Source organism: Ictidomys tridecemlineatus, chromosome 12 (assembly GCF_052094955.1).
Source record: "Ictidomys tridecemlineatus isolate mIctTri1 chromosome 12, mIctTri1.hap1, whole genome shotgun sequence".
Classification (NCBI taxonomy): domain Eukaryota; kingdom Metazoa; phylum Chordata; class Mammalia; order Rodentia; family Sciuridae; genus Ictidomys; species Ictidomys tridecemlineatus.
Window position 1 is genome coordinate 97,753,944 of NC_135488.1, and position 21,833 is coordinate 97,775,776.

The window sequence follows — 21,833 nt, forward strand, 5'->3', positions numbered from 1 at the left end:
CTACAAAGATATTTGCAAATTTCAGGAACTGGAAAAGGTCTCAGAAAACATCCTAGCAAATGTCAAAGGTCTATTGTACAATAACATTTTTTTCCAGCAATAAAAAGCCACATGAAAAGGTCAGAGTACATGGTATACAAGGCACCCCATATTTCAGGAGTTTGTCAGTCTGCCTTTCTTCCTTGCCCTCTACCACAGGCTGGCTATTGGGAAGGCTAACTGACTTGCAGTCCTGAGACAGGCTCACAGAGTGAAACAAATGAAATGTGAGCCACACAGTGATGGCCTCTGTTGGCCTCCTAGACAAAGTCACTACAGACAATAAACACACTGGATTGTCAGCAGATAGCTGTGAACTAAGCAAAAAGTCCAAGAAGTTAAAATGATATGACAATGCTGATGAACACTGACTATCTACGACTGGTCTACTGCTTTTGCTTCTAGTTTTCTCAGTGCAAATGAGAACAATTGTAGAACAAAATGACTTTATCTGGAAACACACAAACTGAAGTTGTGACTGTATGGGGTATTAATTTTTTTTTATATTAATGACTCCAAACAACCTTCTTAAATATTGACTCTTGATTTATAACTGGTCTTTAGCTCTACTGGGTTGATTTTCTTCCTAGGTGACTGCTCAGGTCCATACAGGTCCTGACTCTGTGCCCTTTCTTGTACTCTTTCTTAGCCATCCTTGTTTTCTCAGCCTGTCCAAATCACATGTACTCTCTAATGTCCAAGGGAAATTCAGCATCTTTCAGAAGCCTTACCTGAACATTTCAGTAGTACACAATCTCTCTTTATTAAATACTCTTATAATTATTTGGCATAATATCTATGTACTATACACAAAATATAGCATTTAACTATACCAATGTGATACACATGGGAGCATCTAAAAATAATATAATTCTTATCTACCCATGAATGCTGTAATATCTTAAAGACAAAGTTATCTCAAATAAGACATACTATGAAACAAACGTTAGGTGTTTTATCCCACACTCATAGCTACTCTAGCCTAATTTCAAGTTGTTTCAAATGCACACATTTGTGCCGCCCAATGGTGAAAGTAATTATTGCATGATTACAACTCAGTAATTGGCTTACAAAATGCACAACAAAATCAAATAATGAGTGGGCCAAATGATTACTTATTTGAAATAAAACACTTAAGATATTATTGTTAAACATGATAAAGCACCAGAGATGATGACAAATGTAAATAATTTTTGGTGTTATGACAACTACATTATAAATTTGTTATACAAGCAGAAAAAAAAATCTTCTTCAGATGAACCCTTTCCTCTAAGTCAGCATCTTACTTTTGAGTTTGGTTTATTCCAGCAGTGAGAAAAAAATTACACAATCACATACTAAAAGTCTCTGGATTAGGTACACATGAAATAAATCACCCATAACAGATGCCTAACAGTATATACAAAATGCTCTGCAAAGAGCATGCTAGAATATTATATTGTCTTACTTTTCAGATAAAATTTTTAAATTATTACATACAAATAATATTGACTGAGTCCCTTATGTATAGGACCTTCCACAGAAGGTTATGATCTAGCAGGATTATAAAGCAAGTACACAAATGGTGGCAATCAAGGTACTAAAGGTAAACTTACTGCAATTATTATTATCGAAACAACATATTTGTGTGATTTTACCTAACTGGTGCTATATTTAAGATAAGTATGCTTTCCAAGTATTCTCTATCTTGGTAACTTTTCTTGTTTTACATTATTAGACCTATATTCTAATAACTTTGATGAGATACTTCACCTCAGTTTCTGCTTTGGTTATGTATTATATCTCATAACAACCCTACATTATAGTGACAACTATAATGTAGGGTTGTTATGAGAATTAATTGAATTTAGACATAAAAAAAACCTACCATAATGCCTGGTATTTATTAAATGCTAAAATAATGTTAGCTACAATTACTATTTTAACAATAATCAATATTTCTTTTTGCATTTCTAGTTTAAATAAATGGAGTCATCTAAATTGCCATCTTGTTTTCTAGCTGAAGCAAAAGGGATAATCTGTATCTGTCTCTCTTTCTCTTTTTACTAATATATGCTGGGTGGGTAAGGGTGAGGATTAGAACTAGTTCTGACAGGAAAAATTACTAATTGTGGTTATTAGTTAGTGCTTTGAGTAATGACTAAGCAATACACATTTCCTAAGTGTGTAGCAAAGTTATGAATCAGTTTGCTTTTAAAACATTTCCAAGGTTTCAGAACAGAGGGCTTTATGAATATATTCTTATCCACTATAAAATAATTTCTCATTATTATTAATGTATCCTGCCTACATTTAGGAAGATCTCTTTTGGCAAAAAGATGTGCTCCAAAGTCAAACACTGTTAACAGAGCCATCTAGTAGATGAATGTGTTACATGATGTCAGAATTTTTTTTTTTAAAAAAAGCATTAAATATAGAAACCATATTGGTGAACAAAAAGAACAAGTCCAAATTAGACGCCACAGTAAATGATACCACATAGGAAAAGAGGGAAAAGAGAGAGAGAAAGGAAAGAAAGAAGTATCACCAGCGTAGGGTCTTGGTACCGTTTTGCCTATTCCCCAGGGATGATGAATTATATCCTTCATGACCTTCAATGGGTTGATGGGCTCCCTATTCACAGATAATGTGATCCCAAGCTCACATGTCCATGCCACATGTGTGTAAACACACAATTTTAAAACAAGCCAAACTAACAGGGACAACACTCTTGATGTACCATTTCCATGTGATTTTGGACTGGCAGTGTGTGTAAATTTCTTTAAAATCATGAGTGCTTAGTTGTTGAAAAGCTTCAACTGAACAGGTTATTGTTCGTATCTTAAAGCACATTAGACACTAAAGGAACAAAGGGAAAGAAGTAAGAACTTTGTAATTTTACTTATATAATAGTTAAAGACTTTCCATATTAGGCACAGGCAGTTCTATGACAGTGTAGCAATTACCAGGTGAAGTTAACTATGTGTCACAGATGTCAACATTATACAATGTAAAGACCTATATATAAAGCATATAAAGTTTAGCAATTTTGCCACTTTATTAGAAAAAAAAGAGATGAGTGCTTACCTTCTCTTAGACGCTCTACCACAAAAGTAAAGCCGGTAGTTCTGGGATGTAAGACATATTCATATTTCTGAAGTCCATTTTTTTCAGCAAAATCATTACTTCGAGCTTTGCTGTTTTCTAAACAAAACAACGGACCATTAGAAACCATCAAATAAATGGTAACAAATAGTGAGGTAAGGAAAGAAGTGCAGAATTTCCTTGATAAAAATGGCAAGTATTATTCTGTAATTACTGAACACAGAATACTAAGAAGATACAAACATTTTAGATAGGTCATTACAAAGATTCTTGACTAATTTAATGAATTTTTAAAACTTTTTATAACACGGTATCAATAGATTTTTTTACATGAAAGTTTCCTGAAATCTATATTCAAATCTTTTAAATGCTTTAGAAGACTTCATAAAAGCCAATATGCAATGAAAACTGAAATAAAACTAATAAATGAAAACTTTAATAAAATAATCCTTATGTAATTATAAAAAGTACTAAAATTTTTTAAAAAATGCTAATAAGACTTAAAAACTAACAAAATATAAGGATCTAGCTATCTAAAAGAAACAACTAGCAATCATATATATCAGATTAACATTTTTTTAACCCAATAATTTAGGCCTTCAATGCAAAGTAAAATATCTGCCTTGCTCAGGCAAAGGACAGGCTAATATTACTAACCAAAACCACTCCATAACAGAATGGGCACATGATTAGCACATGATGTACAAACATCTGAAGATGGTTTGGCTGAATATAGTTACAGAGTAGAGTGTATGTTCCAATTGTTGGTGAAACCTTCTTTTTCCATTCCATGAGGTAACTTGCAAGTTCCAAGAAGAACCAACCCTATTATTCAGCAAATACATTTGGTAAAAGTAAAGTGTTCAGAAATTTGGCCTCGACTTTTGGGAGCGATCACAAAATACCTTCTGATGACAGCAGATGGTAGAATCTGCAATCCTCAGCTACACTCTACAAATTTCACATCTACATAAATACAACTTTTCCTAGGAGTAAATTTACTAAGCCGTCCAAACCTCCAGAAACCACAGATGCATTCTGTAATACTAAAATATTCAAAGAATACTCTTATAGGAGGTATTACATCATGGTATAATAAAAAAAAATGGAATCCAATACCCACATATTTCAAGCAAATAAAAAGGAAAGGTCCTAAATATGTAAAGTAAAAAGCTGTTTACATTAATTTTTGAATTCTGTGGGCATGGGGCTACAAACAGTATTTCTGTTGCAAGTAGATGGCAGACCTTATATGGAATCAGGAATCCCAGAGACAACATAAATATGAACAGTAACTGCTTGTTAGTTTGCTCTTCCAATTTGTCAAAGACTGGGGATTCTGAAGACAAAAACTGAATTCTCAATTAATGTGCATACAAGTACAAATAGTTCTAAAATGTACAGTCACAACACGGGAAAGTAGAAACAGAGAGAGAGAGAGAGATTAGATGCAGATTTTCCTCTTGACCCTACTTTACCTACCCATCCCCAGACTCTTGTTCTTATTAGTAATTACACTAACATCCTACTTTCTGACCACAACCTCCTATCAACTCACTCCCTGAAACTCCTCCACTACAGCACTCCTTCCACCCACAGGACTGCAGGGCTCTCTCTCCTTCTCAAATCAGCCAGGCATGTCCCCACCTCAGGTCTATGCAGCTTTTCTTCCCCTTTCCCACAGGGCTTCTCACCTACCATACAGATGCATGAAAGAGTAGAGATGCCTGCCCTAAATACCTTATATCCAATGGCATCCTGCCTTCTTCTGTTGTTCTCTCCTTATCTGGCCTTATTTTTCTGAACAGTACCTATGACAACTAGACCTACTTTTTGTAACTTACTTATCTCTTCCCTCATATTAACTTCATGAAAGGAGGAACTCTGTTTTGTACATAAAGACCCAGAAACATATATATATCTATTAAATGAAGATGTTTTATATACAAGGGTGTTAAATTGTATATAAAATTGTAACTGTGTTAAAGTCTGGAAGCTTTCCTTTCCAAATCAGGGAACTGGAACTCTAAAGTGCAATATTCTAATTGTGATATTTAATTTTATGTGTCAACGTGACTAAGCCACTGTACCCAGGTACTTGGTCAAACATTATTCCAGATGTTTTTTTAAGATATATTAATATCTAAATCTGTAGACTGAGTAAAGCAGACTATCTTCTACCATGTGGGAAGGCCTCATCTAAATTAAATGAAAGCCTTAACAGGAAAAGATAGTGTGTCCTTCCCTTCTCCACAAGGAAGAAGGACTTCTGCCTCCAGGCAGCCTTTGGATTAAATCTGAAACTCTTCCCTGGGGCTCTAACCTGAGGATGGGCCAAGCCTTCATCAATGCAAAAGCCACTTCCTTAAAATAAACCTAATCTCTTTCTCCCTATTGGTATACTGTTTCTATTTCTCTGGAGAATACCAATATGTCAATATAATATAAAACTACTCAACCTTTTCAAAGAATATATAATGATGTGAATATTACAATATAACATGAAGGGGAAAAGAACGAAGTATAATCTTAGTTTTCCAATTTTGTTTAAGATTATATATGTATGGATATACATATACACATTGACACCTATATATGTGTGTATCTGTAACCAATGACCCAAAAGAAATGGACCAAATTAGAATAGTGTTTACATATGTATGAGCTGTGAAATTATAAGAATTTTTGTGAATCCTTCTGTTTCTGAACTTTCTAAAACTAACATATATTATGTATTTCTAATACATAGTATTAGAAAAAAGAAAAACAATAATACATGGAGATAGAATGCATGCAAGGTCATATTTAAATGCACTAATTTGGAAATGTACAAGCAAATTGAATTCAAAATTTAAAAAAAATTATAAAATGTTCTCTTTATAATTAAAAATTCAAATTGAAAGTTAACTGGTAACCAGAAACATTTTTTTTCAATTTTCCAAATTGAAAATATTTTCTTAGCCCTTTTCAAATAATTTTTTTCTAACTCATATAATTCTGCAACAAAACAAAACAAAATACCAGACCCCACTTTTTATTTCATTAGTGCAAACAGTCTGGCTTTTGTAATTTGGCCTTAAGATGTAAATGCCATTTTAACTTATAAAAATATATGCAGTGGAGGAGCTGGGGTTGTGGCTCAGTGGAAAAGCTCTTGCCTTGCATGCATAAGGCACAGCAATCAATCCTCAGCACCACATAAAAATAAACAAAATAAAGATATTGTGTCCATCTACAACTAAAATAAAAAAACTTTTTAAAAATGTGAAATAGGAAACACACTGGACTCCAAACGCCTGCGACTACATGTAAATTCATCACCTATAAAAGAAACCTGAGAAAAAATATAAAATAAAAAACATTTTGAATATATTTTATAGATTCTAAAGGTCTAATGTATGGAATATGTTAACACTAATATATGGAACATGTTAACACTAATGTACCAGAGGAGCAGCAACATATGAACCTTTTCCCATTAGTGTTTATTTATCATTATTATATTATTTTTATTGTTATTATAAAGTTCCAAAACTGACGTTCTTTAGTGTACATTTTGTCATTCACAAAAATAAATCAGGATGTAATTCGGTCAACTGTTTTCTATACTCCATCAAACGAAACTGACATTTCAATATCCAAGGTTAGGCGTCATACATTCTAAGTCTTATAAAATTTAAATTGGCTATCTTTCCAGTTTAATTTCTAAAGGTAGTTTGGCACTGGAAATCAATTAACTTAAAACCTACAATGGATATATTTCCAAGCTTAAGCAACAGGTAGCCAATATTAGCTTTCATATTATTCCCTTTGATCCTGATTTTAAAATTTTAACCATAAAATCAAACAGATGTTACACAATAAGCATGTATTTTAGAGACTGTCCTCATAATAAGTATTTCCATGATTCATTTAGCTCAGCTCCATCTGTAATAGATAAGTTAAAGATCTCTTTGTTGCTATCTTTGGTATCTGCTTCCCCAAAATACCTTAGTTTTCCTTATCAACCTCAGTTGTGGATCAGTCAATCCTCACTTACTTAAATATTTCTATAAATTTTATTTTTTATTATGAACTCTTTTTGGGTAATTTGTTCCATAAATTATTATGTCCATGTTTTGAATTAATATTTACTTGACTTGTTCTCTTTTTTAAGCTCTAAGGGTTGCCCTTCTTTGTTTAGTACATGTTCTTCCTTTCCATACTACTTGTTATTTTTTTAGACTTCCATCTACTCTGCTTTTGTCTGTTTTCCCTCTTGAGGCACACATTCATCTACTGGATCCTTTCAATGTGCTGCTGTATCTTTTCTGAAAGATACCTTTAAGGTATTAAAGTTAAATTCTGCTCTTTCAAGTCCAAGGATTCTCTAGAACTGCTTCCTATGGAAGCTATGCCCCCTTCGCATCATTCCTCCCAGTATTCAACCAGGATAGTTCCACTTTTATCCATCTTACATTCTGGACTGCAAAAGAAGGTTTCATCTGTAAAAATGACCTGGGGTTTAAATAAGTGTTGTAGAAAACACTAAGTTAGTAACTATGATAGACTGTAAAGTTTAGTTTTGTTTTGTTGTACTGGGGATTGAACCCAGGGGTGCTTTACCACTGAGCTATATCTCCAGCCTATTTATTTATTTAATTTTGAGACAGGGTCTTGCTAAATTGCTTAGGGCCTTGATAATTTGCTTAGGGTCTCACTAAGTTGCTGAAGCTGGATCTGAACTTGCGATTCTCTTGCTTCAGCCTTCTGAGCCATTGGGATTATAGGTGTGCACCATTGTGCATGGCCAGAGTATACAATATTTTGTTTTTAATATTTTTGATATCTGGGAAGATAGAAAGTTCTAAACATGTCCTCCTGTTTTCCCTCTATAACTCAATGATGGCTGTTTTTTGTTTGTTTGTTTGTTTTGTTTTGTTTTGAAGGATGAGATAATGTCTTTCCTGCCTACAAGAGGAATAAGGATTAAATATCAAAAGAAAGGTAATTAAGTTAACTTAAATCAACAATAATTGAAATTAGTTACTATCAGATTCTTTTCTGATAAGGAAGGCACTGAAAGCAAAAAGAGTTTAAAGGATAAATAAATACCTTGAAAGCAGACAAGAGAATATATAGAACAGAAGGTGGGACAAACTTCACCAAAAATATGATTAAAAATTTGCTTACATAAAGATAAAGCGTTGAAATATTAAAATATATTCTGGGGCTAAAATGTAAAGTTCTAGGATAGCAGTTGTGAATAACAACGATCACTTGGGCTTGCCTATAATAAATTCCATGGGCTGGAATCCTGGGTCCTATAAATTAAATAGTGTCTAGGGCCTGACATCCTATTGATTAAATGAGTGACCTTGGGGGTGATCTAGTAATCTTGTTGGTATTCAGTTACTTCATCCAAGGAATAAGAAGTTTTAACTAGATGCTTTAAAATTCTGTGATACAAACCCAGGCTGTCTTACCTGTGAGATCAGTCCCTTCTGGGAATATGAGGAGCTGAAGTGGTTCATGGATATCACAAAAATAATCAATCATGTCTTCAAAATGGTTCTTGTCATCTTTCCACTTCCTATGAATAAAGATATAGGCAGCAGCCTGCATGGCCCAACCTGGAATAAATTTAACGAACATTTGCGCAGTTTCATTACCAATATCTACATATTATTACATATAACTTTTCAAGTTTTTAATTTTAGTATAAATTATTTACTATCATAATAACCAACACTGATATGCCATAAATTCAGCACTAATTTTGGGTTACATAATAAAAGATAAACCAGAATATATTTTTAAGAGGGTTTAAAGGTTATCTTGGAATTTGCAAAATTCTCAAAAATCTCTTTTCAAATCCAAACTAGCTATTAAAATATCAAGGCAATAAATTTCCCTGATATTTATCACTAACTCATCCAAGATTTTAAGAATCCTAACAAAACAGACATTATAACCAAGCTATCTACAAAAGATAAACGAATGTGTTATAAGGTTTACAAAGCAGTAAACAAAGAACTGTTGTCAGGTCATTTATTGCATTCTCTTGAATATTTACTTTCTTGTATTACTCAATCTCTAAATGCAATTGCTATTTTCAATGGTAGTCACTTTATTTAAAAGAAAAGGGGAATTGTGCAATGACTAGTAACATGTTGGCTGGAGCATATACTGTGGTCACGCTGCCTTTCTCCAGGGCAAATGCGCCTTGCTGATGAAAAGGCAGCCCTAGATCAGCCTTATTTCAGATGACCACCTAGCTTTCCCATGCCATGGAGACTGGAACTACTATGGGAGATGCCAGGCTCAAGGTGACCTATCTATAGTCTGGATAATAGCCCACATGGAAAACTTGGGCCACACACAATAACTACTTAGGTCAACCCAATGTTCTGTCTGTCAGAAATTTCACCTAGAACCACAGGGAATTGAGTTCATTTCAACAATCATATTTCTTATTCTCAAGATTTACAATTATTTCTTTTTCATATTAGCCAATTTTTATGAGTTCACATGATTATAATAAAAGTAATGTTTACTGTGTACCTGGTGTTATTCTATGTATTAGTTAATTTTCAAAATTAGTTTACAAATTAGGTAAATTATTATCCCTATTTTGGGTGAGGAAACTGAGGCACATTGAGACCCAAACAACTAGTTAGTGGTAAAACCAGGTTTCAAACACAGGCTGTCTGGACCCACAGCTAAAGTTTTAAATAATTATAGACTATATACTAAACAGTCTCTGTGCAATATATACCTAGATTCCTCTAAGGATATTAATTACACATAATTTAAGTTATTCTTAGAAAATCATTTATTACTCAGAGATTAGACTTTTTCATTTTTTTTAAGTACAAAACTCATTCTCTTTAAAACCTTTTATTCATCTCAAATGTCTACTAATTTGGTTCTGTTTTCATATTTATGAAGGCTGTCCTATGCTGAGTTGACAGGTGGAATGCAGTTCTTCCTTTCATGTAAGAAAAAGTCCCCCTTAGGGAAAGAGAATGGTAGCAGTATCCATGAGGTTTTGCTGTAACACTTTTCTCACATTCTGTAGGGTCCTGGAATTCCAGAATAGACATAAAATGGCTAAATTCAACCTCTTGAATCTCTCCTCTGAAGAGTGAGATTCTTCCCCATGGAGCCTGTGCTTTCTTATGTTCATTTACATATCACTGATGTTTTTGAATCTTTTTTCACTTCCTTTAGCTTAAATTTTTTCTCTCCTTTTTTTCCATAAAAGTCACAGGAACAACTTGTAAGTTTTTTCCCTCTCCTTTTACTGACATGAGTGCATATTTTATCCATGTTTAAAGCAACAGATACTCATATTTTTTTGACCTGTTGAGATCCTCAAAATTTATGTTTATTTTATACTTTTATGAGCTAATTAATGACAATGAAAGTTATAAAATTTGGAATTCGGCTATATAACTTGTCTTTTTCATACTTTTTCCACTGTAGGACATACTCTCTTTATGCTGAATTTTTCTCCAGGCAAGGGCTGGGCACCTGGCAAATTTATAAAGAGAATCTGTGGATAGTGGCATAGCTCTATGGCCACCATCTTTCTGAAATCCCATTTATAGTATCAGCACTGCATTCCCACAGCAGATGTGAGTAACCCCTGAGCATTTTCCATTGTCCAAGCCTAGTCTATAATTTTAGAACCAAAATTTATTTGACTTATTCCCTTTTACCAGACTTTAAAGTTGGCTACAAAGATCTATTTACTTGAATGTGTATTACATTATTCATTCTTTCTCAATATAAAGTAAGTCTATTCACTCCCCCCCCCAAAAACAGTTAAGGGAATCACAAAAACATCACTACTCTCCTAGTGCTGTAATACTGAATCTCAAAGATAGGTGCTAATTTATCACCACTGTTTACATATTCATAATGTATGGTATGGGCTATTATCTATTGTGGGATTATGAATATGACACAGGAGGCAAAAAGTCCTGTGGAAGAGATAGTTATTCCCTTCAACAGTATTTTCAATTCTGAATAGATAGGGGTGTGATCAAGGAAATACTACCTGTATTAAATGAGAATTAAAAGTACTATGAACAGATGCAAATTTTATGTGAAAATATTATATCACAAAGATCATGAGAAAACACTTCATTTACTGAGTGTGTACTTATATGTAACCAAAAGCAGTTATACAAACAAACCCAGAAATTAATTAATGAGTAAAGTTCTCAAATCTGCAATTTCTATCAGGTTATCATATGCTATTTAGACAAAGTTAGAGAAGCTGTATTGTCCCTTAACTCACATTACAAATTAGGTAATGTTCTCTATATACTTCTTCTAAAATGAATAACTTCCATAAAGGTCTGGCTCTTAAAAACATTGAGTGAAAGTGAACAATTAACTTTATGACCTTGTCCTATAATAATCCTGTTGTAGTATGCCTGTATTATTAGGTCTCAAATGTGCCTGTGCTGAAAATACAAGATAGAAATCAAAATATGATAAAGCAATTAAATACTATTCATAGCAAACTTAATTCTAAACATAATTTCAAACTTTAAAAACCACAAAATGGAGAAAAATGGAAAAAAAACACTGCAAATTTCACTCCACTCCACAAAGAAAGATTATCAACACCAAGAGAACCTATGATCAGAGACATCTCTGTAGCAACTATCATGTGTTAGGCAGAAATAACTAAGCCTCCTCAAGATGTCCATACCCTAATTCCTTGAACTGTGAATATTAGATTACATGGCAAAAGGGAATTGAGGTTGTCGATCAACTGAATTTAGGATAGGGAGATTATCTTAGATTATTATAGTGACTCAAAGTATCACAAGGGTCCTTAAAAGTGGAAGAGAGCCAGTGTATGGTGGTACATACCAGTAAATATAGATACTCAGGAGCTGAGGCAACAGGATCACAAGTTTGAGGCCAGCCTGGGCAACTTAGTGAGATCCTCTCTCAAAAATAAAAAATTTTAAAAAGGGCCAGGTATGTACTGAGTGGTAGAGTGCTTGACTAGTATAGGTAAGACCCTGGATTCAATTCCCAGTACCACCACAAATAAATGAATGAATGAATGAATGAATGAATGAATAAATAAATAAATAAATAAATTGAAGTGGAAGAGAGAGACCAAAGAAAACTCAATATTTGAGTGACAGAATGTGTGACAAGGACTCAACCAACTCTTGTTGTCTTTGAAAATGGTGGAAGGGGCTAAAAAACCCAAGGATCCCAAGGGCTATGGAAGCTAGAAGAGGCAAGAAAACAGACCCTCCACAAGGCCTATAGAAAGGAACCAGGCTTGCCAATGCCTGGTTCCATTTAGCCCAAAAGAACCCAAAACAGAATTCTGACTCCAGAACTTATAAGACTCATTTTATTTGTGCATTTCCATTAAATACAAAGCAGGTATAAAAACTCTAAAGTTCATACCAAATTCTTTTACTGCTTTCTCCTAAAATTATCCTGTTACAAAAGCATTCCTTTTAGAAAATTTCAGAATGTAACTACTAATTCAAGGAAAAGAATTCCTTAATTATTTTCCTATAGGCCTATAGGCCTCCTAGCTCATTCTTGGGATGCCTTGCAGTCTGGAGGAATGTGTATCTCACTGGGATGTTAACAATGACACATATCAACAGGATAGTCAATTTAGGTAGCCAATTGTATTAACTTCGGCAATGATTGAATGGATAACCTTAAAGCCTAGAGTTATTTCTCCCATCAAGGAAAATGTCAATTTCCATGTAGCTCAGGGCTTATACTGTGTTCAAAAGCTAACATATTCAAAGCAAAAGCTTCAATTCAGTTACTAAAATCTCAACACCATCTCCCTAAATTATTTAATTCTCAGTGTGATCCTAGAAAGAATCCTAGTATACCATCTGGCACATAAGTTACTAAATTAACTGAATTTAACCTTTCTTTTCATGCTATCTTCTTGCTACAACCTTACTCTCAATAATCAAAACCCATCTCAGCCAAGCAACTCTGGCAAATAAAACTAAAAAAAAATTAACAATTACAAAAACTTATTTTTCAATTACCAGTACAAATTCTAAGGTGAAATGATCTGTTTATGTGTCCAAATATAAGCAAAGATGTGTGTACATCTAGGCAACAGAAGTAGAATGTATCTAATAAGCTCTATTATACTTCACTTGATAGCTTTCATAAAAATCTTGATTCCATGATAAGCATTTAATAAAATTCATTCCATGAGTCAACCAGTCAATGAGTATTTTTCTTCACAATTTGGTGAAACAAGGGAAAGCAGTGACACAGAATGCTTGTGGCTATAAATAACAGAACAGCAACCTAAAAGTCTACATTTACATAATCTGGGTTTAAATTTCTCACATACAACAAAGTCTGGCCCCAGTGTTGATTCAGTACTCAGTACCTCATTTTTTACCTCCCACCCTTCTGAGGCCCTCCCTTCCAGATCCACAGGTTATAGAAGCTCCAAGAATCACAGCTCTCATAATTATATAAATGCAGAACAAGCAGCACAATCCCATCAAACTCTTCTCTCTTATTGAGGAGGAAGATCTTTCCCAGAGCCTCCCAAAAGCCTCCCTCTGTCCCTTTGATGAGACTGGCTCAAACAATCATCCCTGCTAACAAGAGGCTAGGATAGCCAGTATTAGGACCTTCATCCTCTGTGATAGTATGTGCACACCAGAAAGGTTTGTTGTTGAAATGAGTCAAATATCATCTTTGATCTTTAGTTGTTTAAAAATAAATGGAACAACACAGAGAAGAAGGCTGGCCATGAAACTCTGACTTAGATACAACAGAAGTCATAATTCATCAATTCACTAAAGAAGGGAAGGCCAACAGAAAGTGTGCTGTGAAAGTAACAACTTTAGTTTTTACTATAGTATAGAATAAATAGCCAGGAATCTTCAACTGGAAGAGTCACAGATGGAGCTTCTAGTATACTAGCAGTAAGTGCTTCCAGGAGGGCCAAGTTACTTTGGGTGAGGAGGCACATGCATCTTCTCCAGGTGATGAAACTTGCAACAGTGAAGTGTTCCTGGTACTGAGTCTTGTGGCAAGTCTTTTCCAGTTTACAAACATATTCATCTTATTCTTCTGAGTTATGAGGCAGGGGAATAGCAGGAAATTTTGTTAAACTAAAAGGAGAGTCCACCAAACTAGATGAAGTCAAAGACAGTCATGGCTTTGTTGCAACTTTAGTGAAAGTCCATTTCAAATAGGAAGAAGCTAGGTGGGAAAGGAAGTATTTTTCTTTTAAAGGGGACAAAATTTGGCATTATAAACATCTTAAACAGAAAAACATCCATCCTTTGTGTTTATAATAGTAAAATCAAGATGACTTTAGTAAGTTTAGTTATTCTTAAAACTATATACATGAGCAATGACATCTTAACATAAATTTATACAGTTGTGTCTCAATATAGTAATGTTTGGGTCAACAATACACCCCATATATATAATGGTGGGTTTTATAAATCATATTGCCTAGTGACTTTGTAGCCATCTTAGTTTGCATAATTTTGTGCCACGTTTACACACCAACAAAATCAGCTAATGACACATTTATCAGAACATATTCTCATCATTAAGCAATACATGAGTGTACTTTACTAACATTTGTAAATGAATCCATGAAATTTAGATAAAACTGAAAATATGGACACTTAAATCATTGCTTTCCTATCCACGTACAACCCCTGCCCTGCAGCACTGTCAGGTTTAATAGCACTATGCATTGTATTCATGTTTCTACAATGTGTTGATCAGATATACAATAGATTTTAACTGAGTTGTTCTTATTCATCATCTTTACAAAGAAAAATGAATATAAAATTACCAAAGGCACTTAAAATAAATTCTAGTCATTTTTTAAAGTAATTTTGACCAAAAAAAAAAAAAACATTTAACATTCTGGCAGATAGTTTATATTTTGGGATGGTGAATTTAATGAACTGCCTCCTACCCAGTTTTGATTACTCTGTGAAAGCAGACCACCACAGGAACTCCTGTTCCACTCATAGTCTTTGTACATCCTAAAAAGTGAGAGTGGATAAAAAGCACTCATTCATCAGAATGGCCAAGCTATTTCTGCAGACTTTTCTCTGGTTTCATTCAGAACCATCTAGATACATTACAATCTATGATATTCCTAGATTTCAATATTGTGTTCAGCTTTAGAATCCCAGAATTTACTTTAATTTGAAATCATGCGGTCAGATCAGTAAAATGTTTAGTTTAGTACATGACTTATTCAGTTTTTAAATCATTATCTCTGTATATTTACTCTTATTTTTATGCTTTCTAAAAGCCTTCAACTGTTCTGCCACTCAAGTGTGATTAATTAATGATCCAGAGAAACCAAGAAGCCAAGAGTTGAATGGGCACAAAAAGCACACTCATATCTTGGTATAAAATCACCAAGAAAATGGATTTTAATGACACTTTTAAGTTTAATACTTGATTTCACGAGTTATTATTAAGTGGCCATAAAGTTAGCTGGAAACAACAATCTATTTGCAGTCCATTAGCAACAAGACAATTTTTTAAAAATATATTTTTAGTTTTGATGAACCTTTATTATATTTTATTTATACATGGTGCTGAGAACAGAACCCAGTGCCTCACACATGCTAGGCAAGTACTCTACCACTGAGCTACAACCCTAGGCCCTCTATAGGACATTTTTTTCTTTTTTCTTTTTTTTTACATCACACACATAGACATTTTATTAATTTCTTCTACAAGAGACAATTAATATCAAACTTTTAACAGAAATGTCAGGTCATTGGAGAGGCCAAACAGATTCCAGGAAGAAAGATGAAAAATTTAAACTTAAATAAAAGGCACTAGGATACCACCTAAAACCCACCACCAAGGTGGAAGTAGGCTAAGGAAGGTTAAGCTACAGCAAAATATCTAATGTTAATGTTAGCAATTACACAGCAGGAAGCAAGTCTGTGTTCTAGAAGACTATGATACAATGATTGTTTGGGCCCAAGAGGATATCTGGCCAGGAAAAGGTCAAAATGGCTGAAGTTGAAAGCCACAGAAAGGAATAGGTACAAAGGGAATACAAGCTATATGGTCAAGCAGATGACAATGAATCAGGCTTCTTTCTCCTAAGAAACATTTGCTGCACTGTGCTACCCTCTCCCGCCTCAGAATCCCAACCAACAGTTTTTTCAGGCTGAGTTGCTGGCTCCTCCCTTAACAGGGTGCTTGCTCAGGAGAATAGGTTTGGGGGTTGCCCAGGGCTCTTGTTCTTAATTTAGGGTAGATCTTGGAGAACTTGTCACCCCTGGGCTGCTTTGTTGCTAGTAGTTCTGACAAAGAAAAATCCCCAAAACATTCACATGCAAAATCTGAGCTTCCCCAACCATCTAAACAGCCTTATTCAACACCCTCAGAAGCTGAACTCTAGTTAAAACTGCAAGGTTCACAAAATCATTAAGGAAGCCAGGTCTACCTCTTTGTCTACAGGACATTTTTTTCTTAAAATCTAATTTTATAAATCTTAACAAAGTCTAAATAGTAATTTATCAAAAATTCCTTATAATTTGACCTAGAACCTAAATACAATGATTTCTTTCCTTGCTTATTATGTAAATCTGTTACTTTGATTCCTAAGGAAAAGAACTTTTAAATTTTTTTACTTATTATTTTTCAAATTTCTTCACTTATTTACCTATTCTCCAGCCTGGCACTACAGATGTAATATTATTTCCATTTGTAAATTAACTAACTAGACCAAATAATTATATTCTAGGCATTTGGCAAACAAACATGTACTTGAAAAACAATTAAGAATAGCAATCTTAAATACTCCCTAAAATCAAATTGTCAGTAGGCAAGGTCTCTTAGAGTGTGAAGCAGGATAAAATCACACCAAATTGTCAATGGCCTAAGTCTCACACAGCCTTAATCAGGATACAGCCAACCACTAAAATGCACCCAGTTTTCCTTTTCTTCAACTTTATTTCACTCCTTAACTCTCATTTGCATCATGCAAATTTTGTTTGCTGCCTACACTTATGTCTTTCTTCATTTAATTTGTGTTTGCTTGGTTTAGAGGTTCTAAAATCCTTTTTTCTCTAATCCAACATCTGTTCTCATTAATAGTTTCCATTTTCATGAAATCCTATCAAGTCTACAAATAGTTAAGAACCCACAATGTGTAAGATACTCTAAGGACTTTATAACTCATGTGGGAAAACTAAGTAGGCAAATGGGAAAGTTAAGAATGAAATGTTTAAACAGGAAATGAAGAATTTTTCTCTTATCTTGAAGGAGGAAAAGTTTGCAATAATAAAAATGACTACCCTAAACAAAGAAAATGGACAACAGGTAGAAAAAGAGTATTTGCAACATGCCAGAGACAAAAAGATATTATTTTTACTCAGAACTTGTATAATCCAACAGAATAAAGACCAAGATTCCCAAAGAAAAATGTCCAACCTCACTTATAATAAAATAAATCAGTATAAATCCACATTGAAATACCTTTTCTATCCAAGTATAACTTGGATATAAAGTGTAACTTGGATAAAGACCATGGATTTCATAGCACTATGTTGGTGACAGTGTAATAAAAAGTCTTATAATGAGGACAAGTTAAAACACTGTGTATCCCAAAGAAACTTTAAGCAGCCATTTAAAGACAAGTCAATTAGAGATGTATTGACATAGAATAATCTCCAAGATATATTACTAAAAATTAAAATTAGAAAAAGGTGAATACCAATGTATATATTTTGTTTCGTTCATTTTTGTTTAAAAAAAAAACAAAGTTGGCTGTAGCAAAAGAATCTGCTTATATATGTGTGGAATATCTCTGAAAACAACTGGTAAACAACTGCTTTGGAGAAGGAAACAGAGTGACTACAAGGTAGGGATTACCAAGAAATTCACTTTATACTATGTACTACGTACCTGTTATGTGTAATACACACAAATTAAAAATTTAAAAGTTAAAATTAAATCTTTCCTGTGTCTTTGATTCTGGAACCAGACACACCTGGTTTCAAAATTATTTCCATCCTATAGTATCTATGTGCAACAGGCAAATTATTCAATTTTCTCCAATTGCATTTTCTTTAACAATGATACTATGTTGTAGCATGCAGTTGTGATTTTTCAATAACATAAGGTACCTAAGTTCCTGGCATAGTATTTGGCAGAGTCCCATGTAACAAATTTTATTAGACTCTTCTTCACTTTTCTTCCATTGAATTGCCTCATTTTCTAAACTCTGAGATAGACCAAGACAAAGGAGTATAAACTATTCATTCATAAAGAGAATAAGTCTTAAAACTTTTAGTGGATAGTTCACTTTAGCATGACCCCAAGGGAATCTATAGGTTTTTTGTTTGTTTGTTTATGTGATTTTATAATATATGCTCCTAAATAAATTAAATGTAGACTAGACAAGCCTATTAAAATGGCATATATGAAACCGAAAGAGAACATTTAATGGTTCCCAGACTCTGCCTAAACATGTTTGGTAAAGCTAATTTTAGAATAGGAGATAAATTTTCTACATTTAAATTTGAATCAAATTGATACTTGAGAATGTGGATTTTAAATATACTGTTAAATGTTGATAGAACTTTTGAAACTTTGACATTTTATGATAATGAGATCATGTTATTTACATCCAAAATTCAATGATCTTTCATATGCAGATTTTAAAATTTCATTTTACCAAATGACCTCTAGTCTAATTTGCTTTCGTAGAACCCAAACAGCCCAGACCCTGTATAATATAAATAAAAAGTTTTCAAGAGAAGGTAGTGAGGATTTGTGGGAGCAAAAGCCAGAGACAGCCCTGTGATCTTAGCTGTACCAGTCCGAAGTGGCAACTCTGCCTGCTTGAGCTGGGAGTGAGGTCTTATTTAAATGCCATAGAATCTCATTGCTCCTAACAAATCTTAGTAAATTTTCCAAAGAAATGTGTCTACATTTGCTATTTATATTTCAGACAATTTCTAGAGAATGACTGATATATCAGAATTTCACTAGAGAGCAGTCTCTGGAGCTTTTCCTACTATAATGCTGGAAGCATGCAATTCTTTTTATTTCATATATATCTTATAGACATAGCCTGACAGTAATTTTAGGCACTATTTTAAAATAATTTTGTACATCTGACAGTGACCCATCACAAGAGATCAGGGATGGAATTTTCTCCTTGTGGTGTGTTGAAGCTCAAAGAGTTTTTGACTTTAGTTGGGCATGGTGGTACATATCTACAATTCTAGTGGCTAGGGAGGCTGAGGCAGGAAGACCACAAGTTCAAAGTCAGGCTCAGCAATTTAGTGAGATCCTGTCTCAAAATAAAAAATAAAAAGGACTGGGATGTGGCTCAGTGGTTAAGTCCCCCTGGGTTCAAACCCTAGTACCAAAAAAGTTTTAGACTTTGAAGAATTTCAAATTTCAGATTAGGATTGCTCAACCTGACATATGTTAGATCTTTAACCATCTTCCATTTCAATTACTTCTCCCTGATAAATTTATTCTCTCTTTTTCTTGCTTTCCAGCAATAAAGTATTAAATTTTATTTTATTCTACCTCTTCTTGGGTACCTCATAAAATTTTATTCTTCATTTCTAATATGATTTTCTTTTTGTTCTATTTTTTCAATTCAACTAATTCCCATTATATATCTTGTTTCTCATCCCATTACTATTCTTTGCGTTTCTCAAAGTGTTTTTATCCCTAATCTCAAATGCATGCTCAATAATATTTAATTCAGGGAGAGTACTGTGCTGCAGTATTATTTTTTTTCCAGTTCTGTTCTCTATTTAGAAGTTTCCTATACAGATACGAAAGTCTTTTGTTTATTGCTTCTTTTGTGGGTTTACTTCTGCAGTGGAGAAGTGAAGGGGAAGTTACTCCTTGGTTCTCTTACATCTTGCAGGATCCTTAATTTATTTCACTCCTTGTTTTCCTCCACTGCCCTTCTTTTAAGGGGAGCTGCCTCTTCTTCAACAAATCTGATTCTCCCTCAGAAGCAATGAGTCTTAGAGGCTGCCACTTTAGGTCCCACTGTCTTTAAAATTATTTTCCTTTATTTTGTGTTGTGAACTTCTTTGTCAGACTTGTGTTTAGTATTTTGGTATTTAGTATTAGGCTCTCTCTTTCTAGGGATGACTAGCTTATGTTTCTGAGAAGTTCATGCCTCTCTACTCTTAAGCCTTCTCTCTTCACCCTTAGTACCCATAGTGGGAGGATGGAAGGAAATCTTGTGGGATTTGTTTCTCTACTTACAACAATTGGGAACTTACTTTTCTTATTTTAAACTTATTTTTCTCTGACTCCCAGATATGTGAAATAGATGAGTAGTATATGGTTTATTTCTCCTGCTTGGTGACTTGATGACTGGTTTTGAAAGTGAAGGAAATCAAGTAACTGCCATGAATTGCCAAAAGAACTTTTATAAGAAGACTTTTTACATAGTCTCTTTTTGTTGGACACACAACTGTGACTTTTTCATTTTCTTCTTCATTTTTGTCAATACTCTCAGATTTTGATAGTTGTGTTTTTCTGTCTTGATTTGCTGACTTCATACATACTGGCATGATGTTATTCTTAATATCCTGCTACTATATTTCATGTAGAATTAAGAGTGGTACATAAGACATCATCGTTCTAGTTGCTGGCAATATGTGCCTCCTCTTTTCTTTCTTGATCTGTCTTTTCAGAAATATGCCAGTTTTAAAAATACTGAGATTCTTGATATACATTTTCCATCAAAAGGTGATGACTACACTCCCTCTCTAGACTCTTTGAGGGCTATCAATGTGACACTCTGTGAATTCTAAGGCTAGGTCATAAAAAGTCTTACAGCTTTCTACTGGTTCTCTAGGATTGCTATTATACAAAGAGAAGCCAATTGCCAAGTAAGAAACCTGCTTACCTTGAGATTATTATCTTGAAAAAATGGCAAAGAGAAACACTAAATTACAAGCATGAAGGCAATTAAAACACAAATATACTTATTACATCAATCACAAACCCTCTTACTGGTTTATCCTGAGGTCAATGCCTCCCCTTTGACGTTGGCAATTATACGTCATTTCAAAATACTTACTGATAGACAGATGGTTTAAAGGGTGAATAGTTCAAGTAAGAAATGTTACACAAGGAAAATACAGAAATATACATATAATAGATTAGGCTGTATAGTGAACACTTCATATACCCATGTGTCAATAAGTGCTTTAAGTAATATGTTTATAGTCTGTTTCCTACCCCAATTTCACATTAAGAAAGGGGGCAATACAATGCTAAAATATTCCTATTTCTGCAATGCACAAGAAACATATTATATTCCTATCCATTTAAAGTAAACATCTCTAAGAGCCTGAATGTTATAATATACAAACACAATAAGAAGACCAAAAAGAAAGAAACAAAATAAAAAACTATGAATTAGGGACTAGGACAATTCAGAAAATACCAGCACCTACAATAATGCTTGGAACCAATAGGTCTTCAAATAATATTTATTAGATGAATGTACATGAATCAGTTGATTTCAAATATCTTATCAGCATAGACCAGTTTCTGGCCTAAGTCATAAGCATGACACACAGTAAAAAGATACCCAACTATTATTTATATCCTTCCAAATGTTGGTCCTCAAAAACTACATTCACTCCCTTGAAAATAGTTTATTTCCTCTTTCAGAGTAAGATATTTCAAACCCAATC

General features: G+C 33.7%; 1 protein-coding gene across 16 annotated transcripts in view; it reads right to left on the bottom strand.

Annotated features, from left to right (window-relative positions):
• Lclat1 (lysocardiolipin acyltransferase 1) overlaps positions 1 to 21,833 on the bottom strand; it is a 175,894-nt gene that overhangs the window by 62,112 nt on the left and 91,949 nt on the right. For all 16 annotated transcript variants that reach the window (XR_013429118.1, XM_040271541.2, XM_040271538.2 and 13 more), the window contains 2 exons: positions 8,589 to 8,735; positions 3,106 to 3,222 (listed from right to left, as the gene is read on the bottom strand). Coding sequence is in view for 15 of the 16 variants with exons in the window: in XM_040271541.2 (XP_040127475.1) it covers positions 3,106 to 3,222; positions 8,589 to 8,735 (264 nt within the window). In the remaining variant the exon portion in view is untranslated. The remainder of the gene's footprint in view (positions 1 to 3,105; positions 3,223 to 8,588; positions 8,736 to 21,833) is intronic.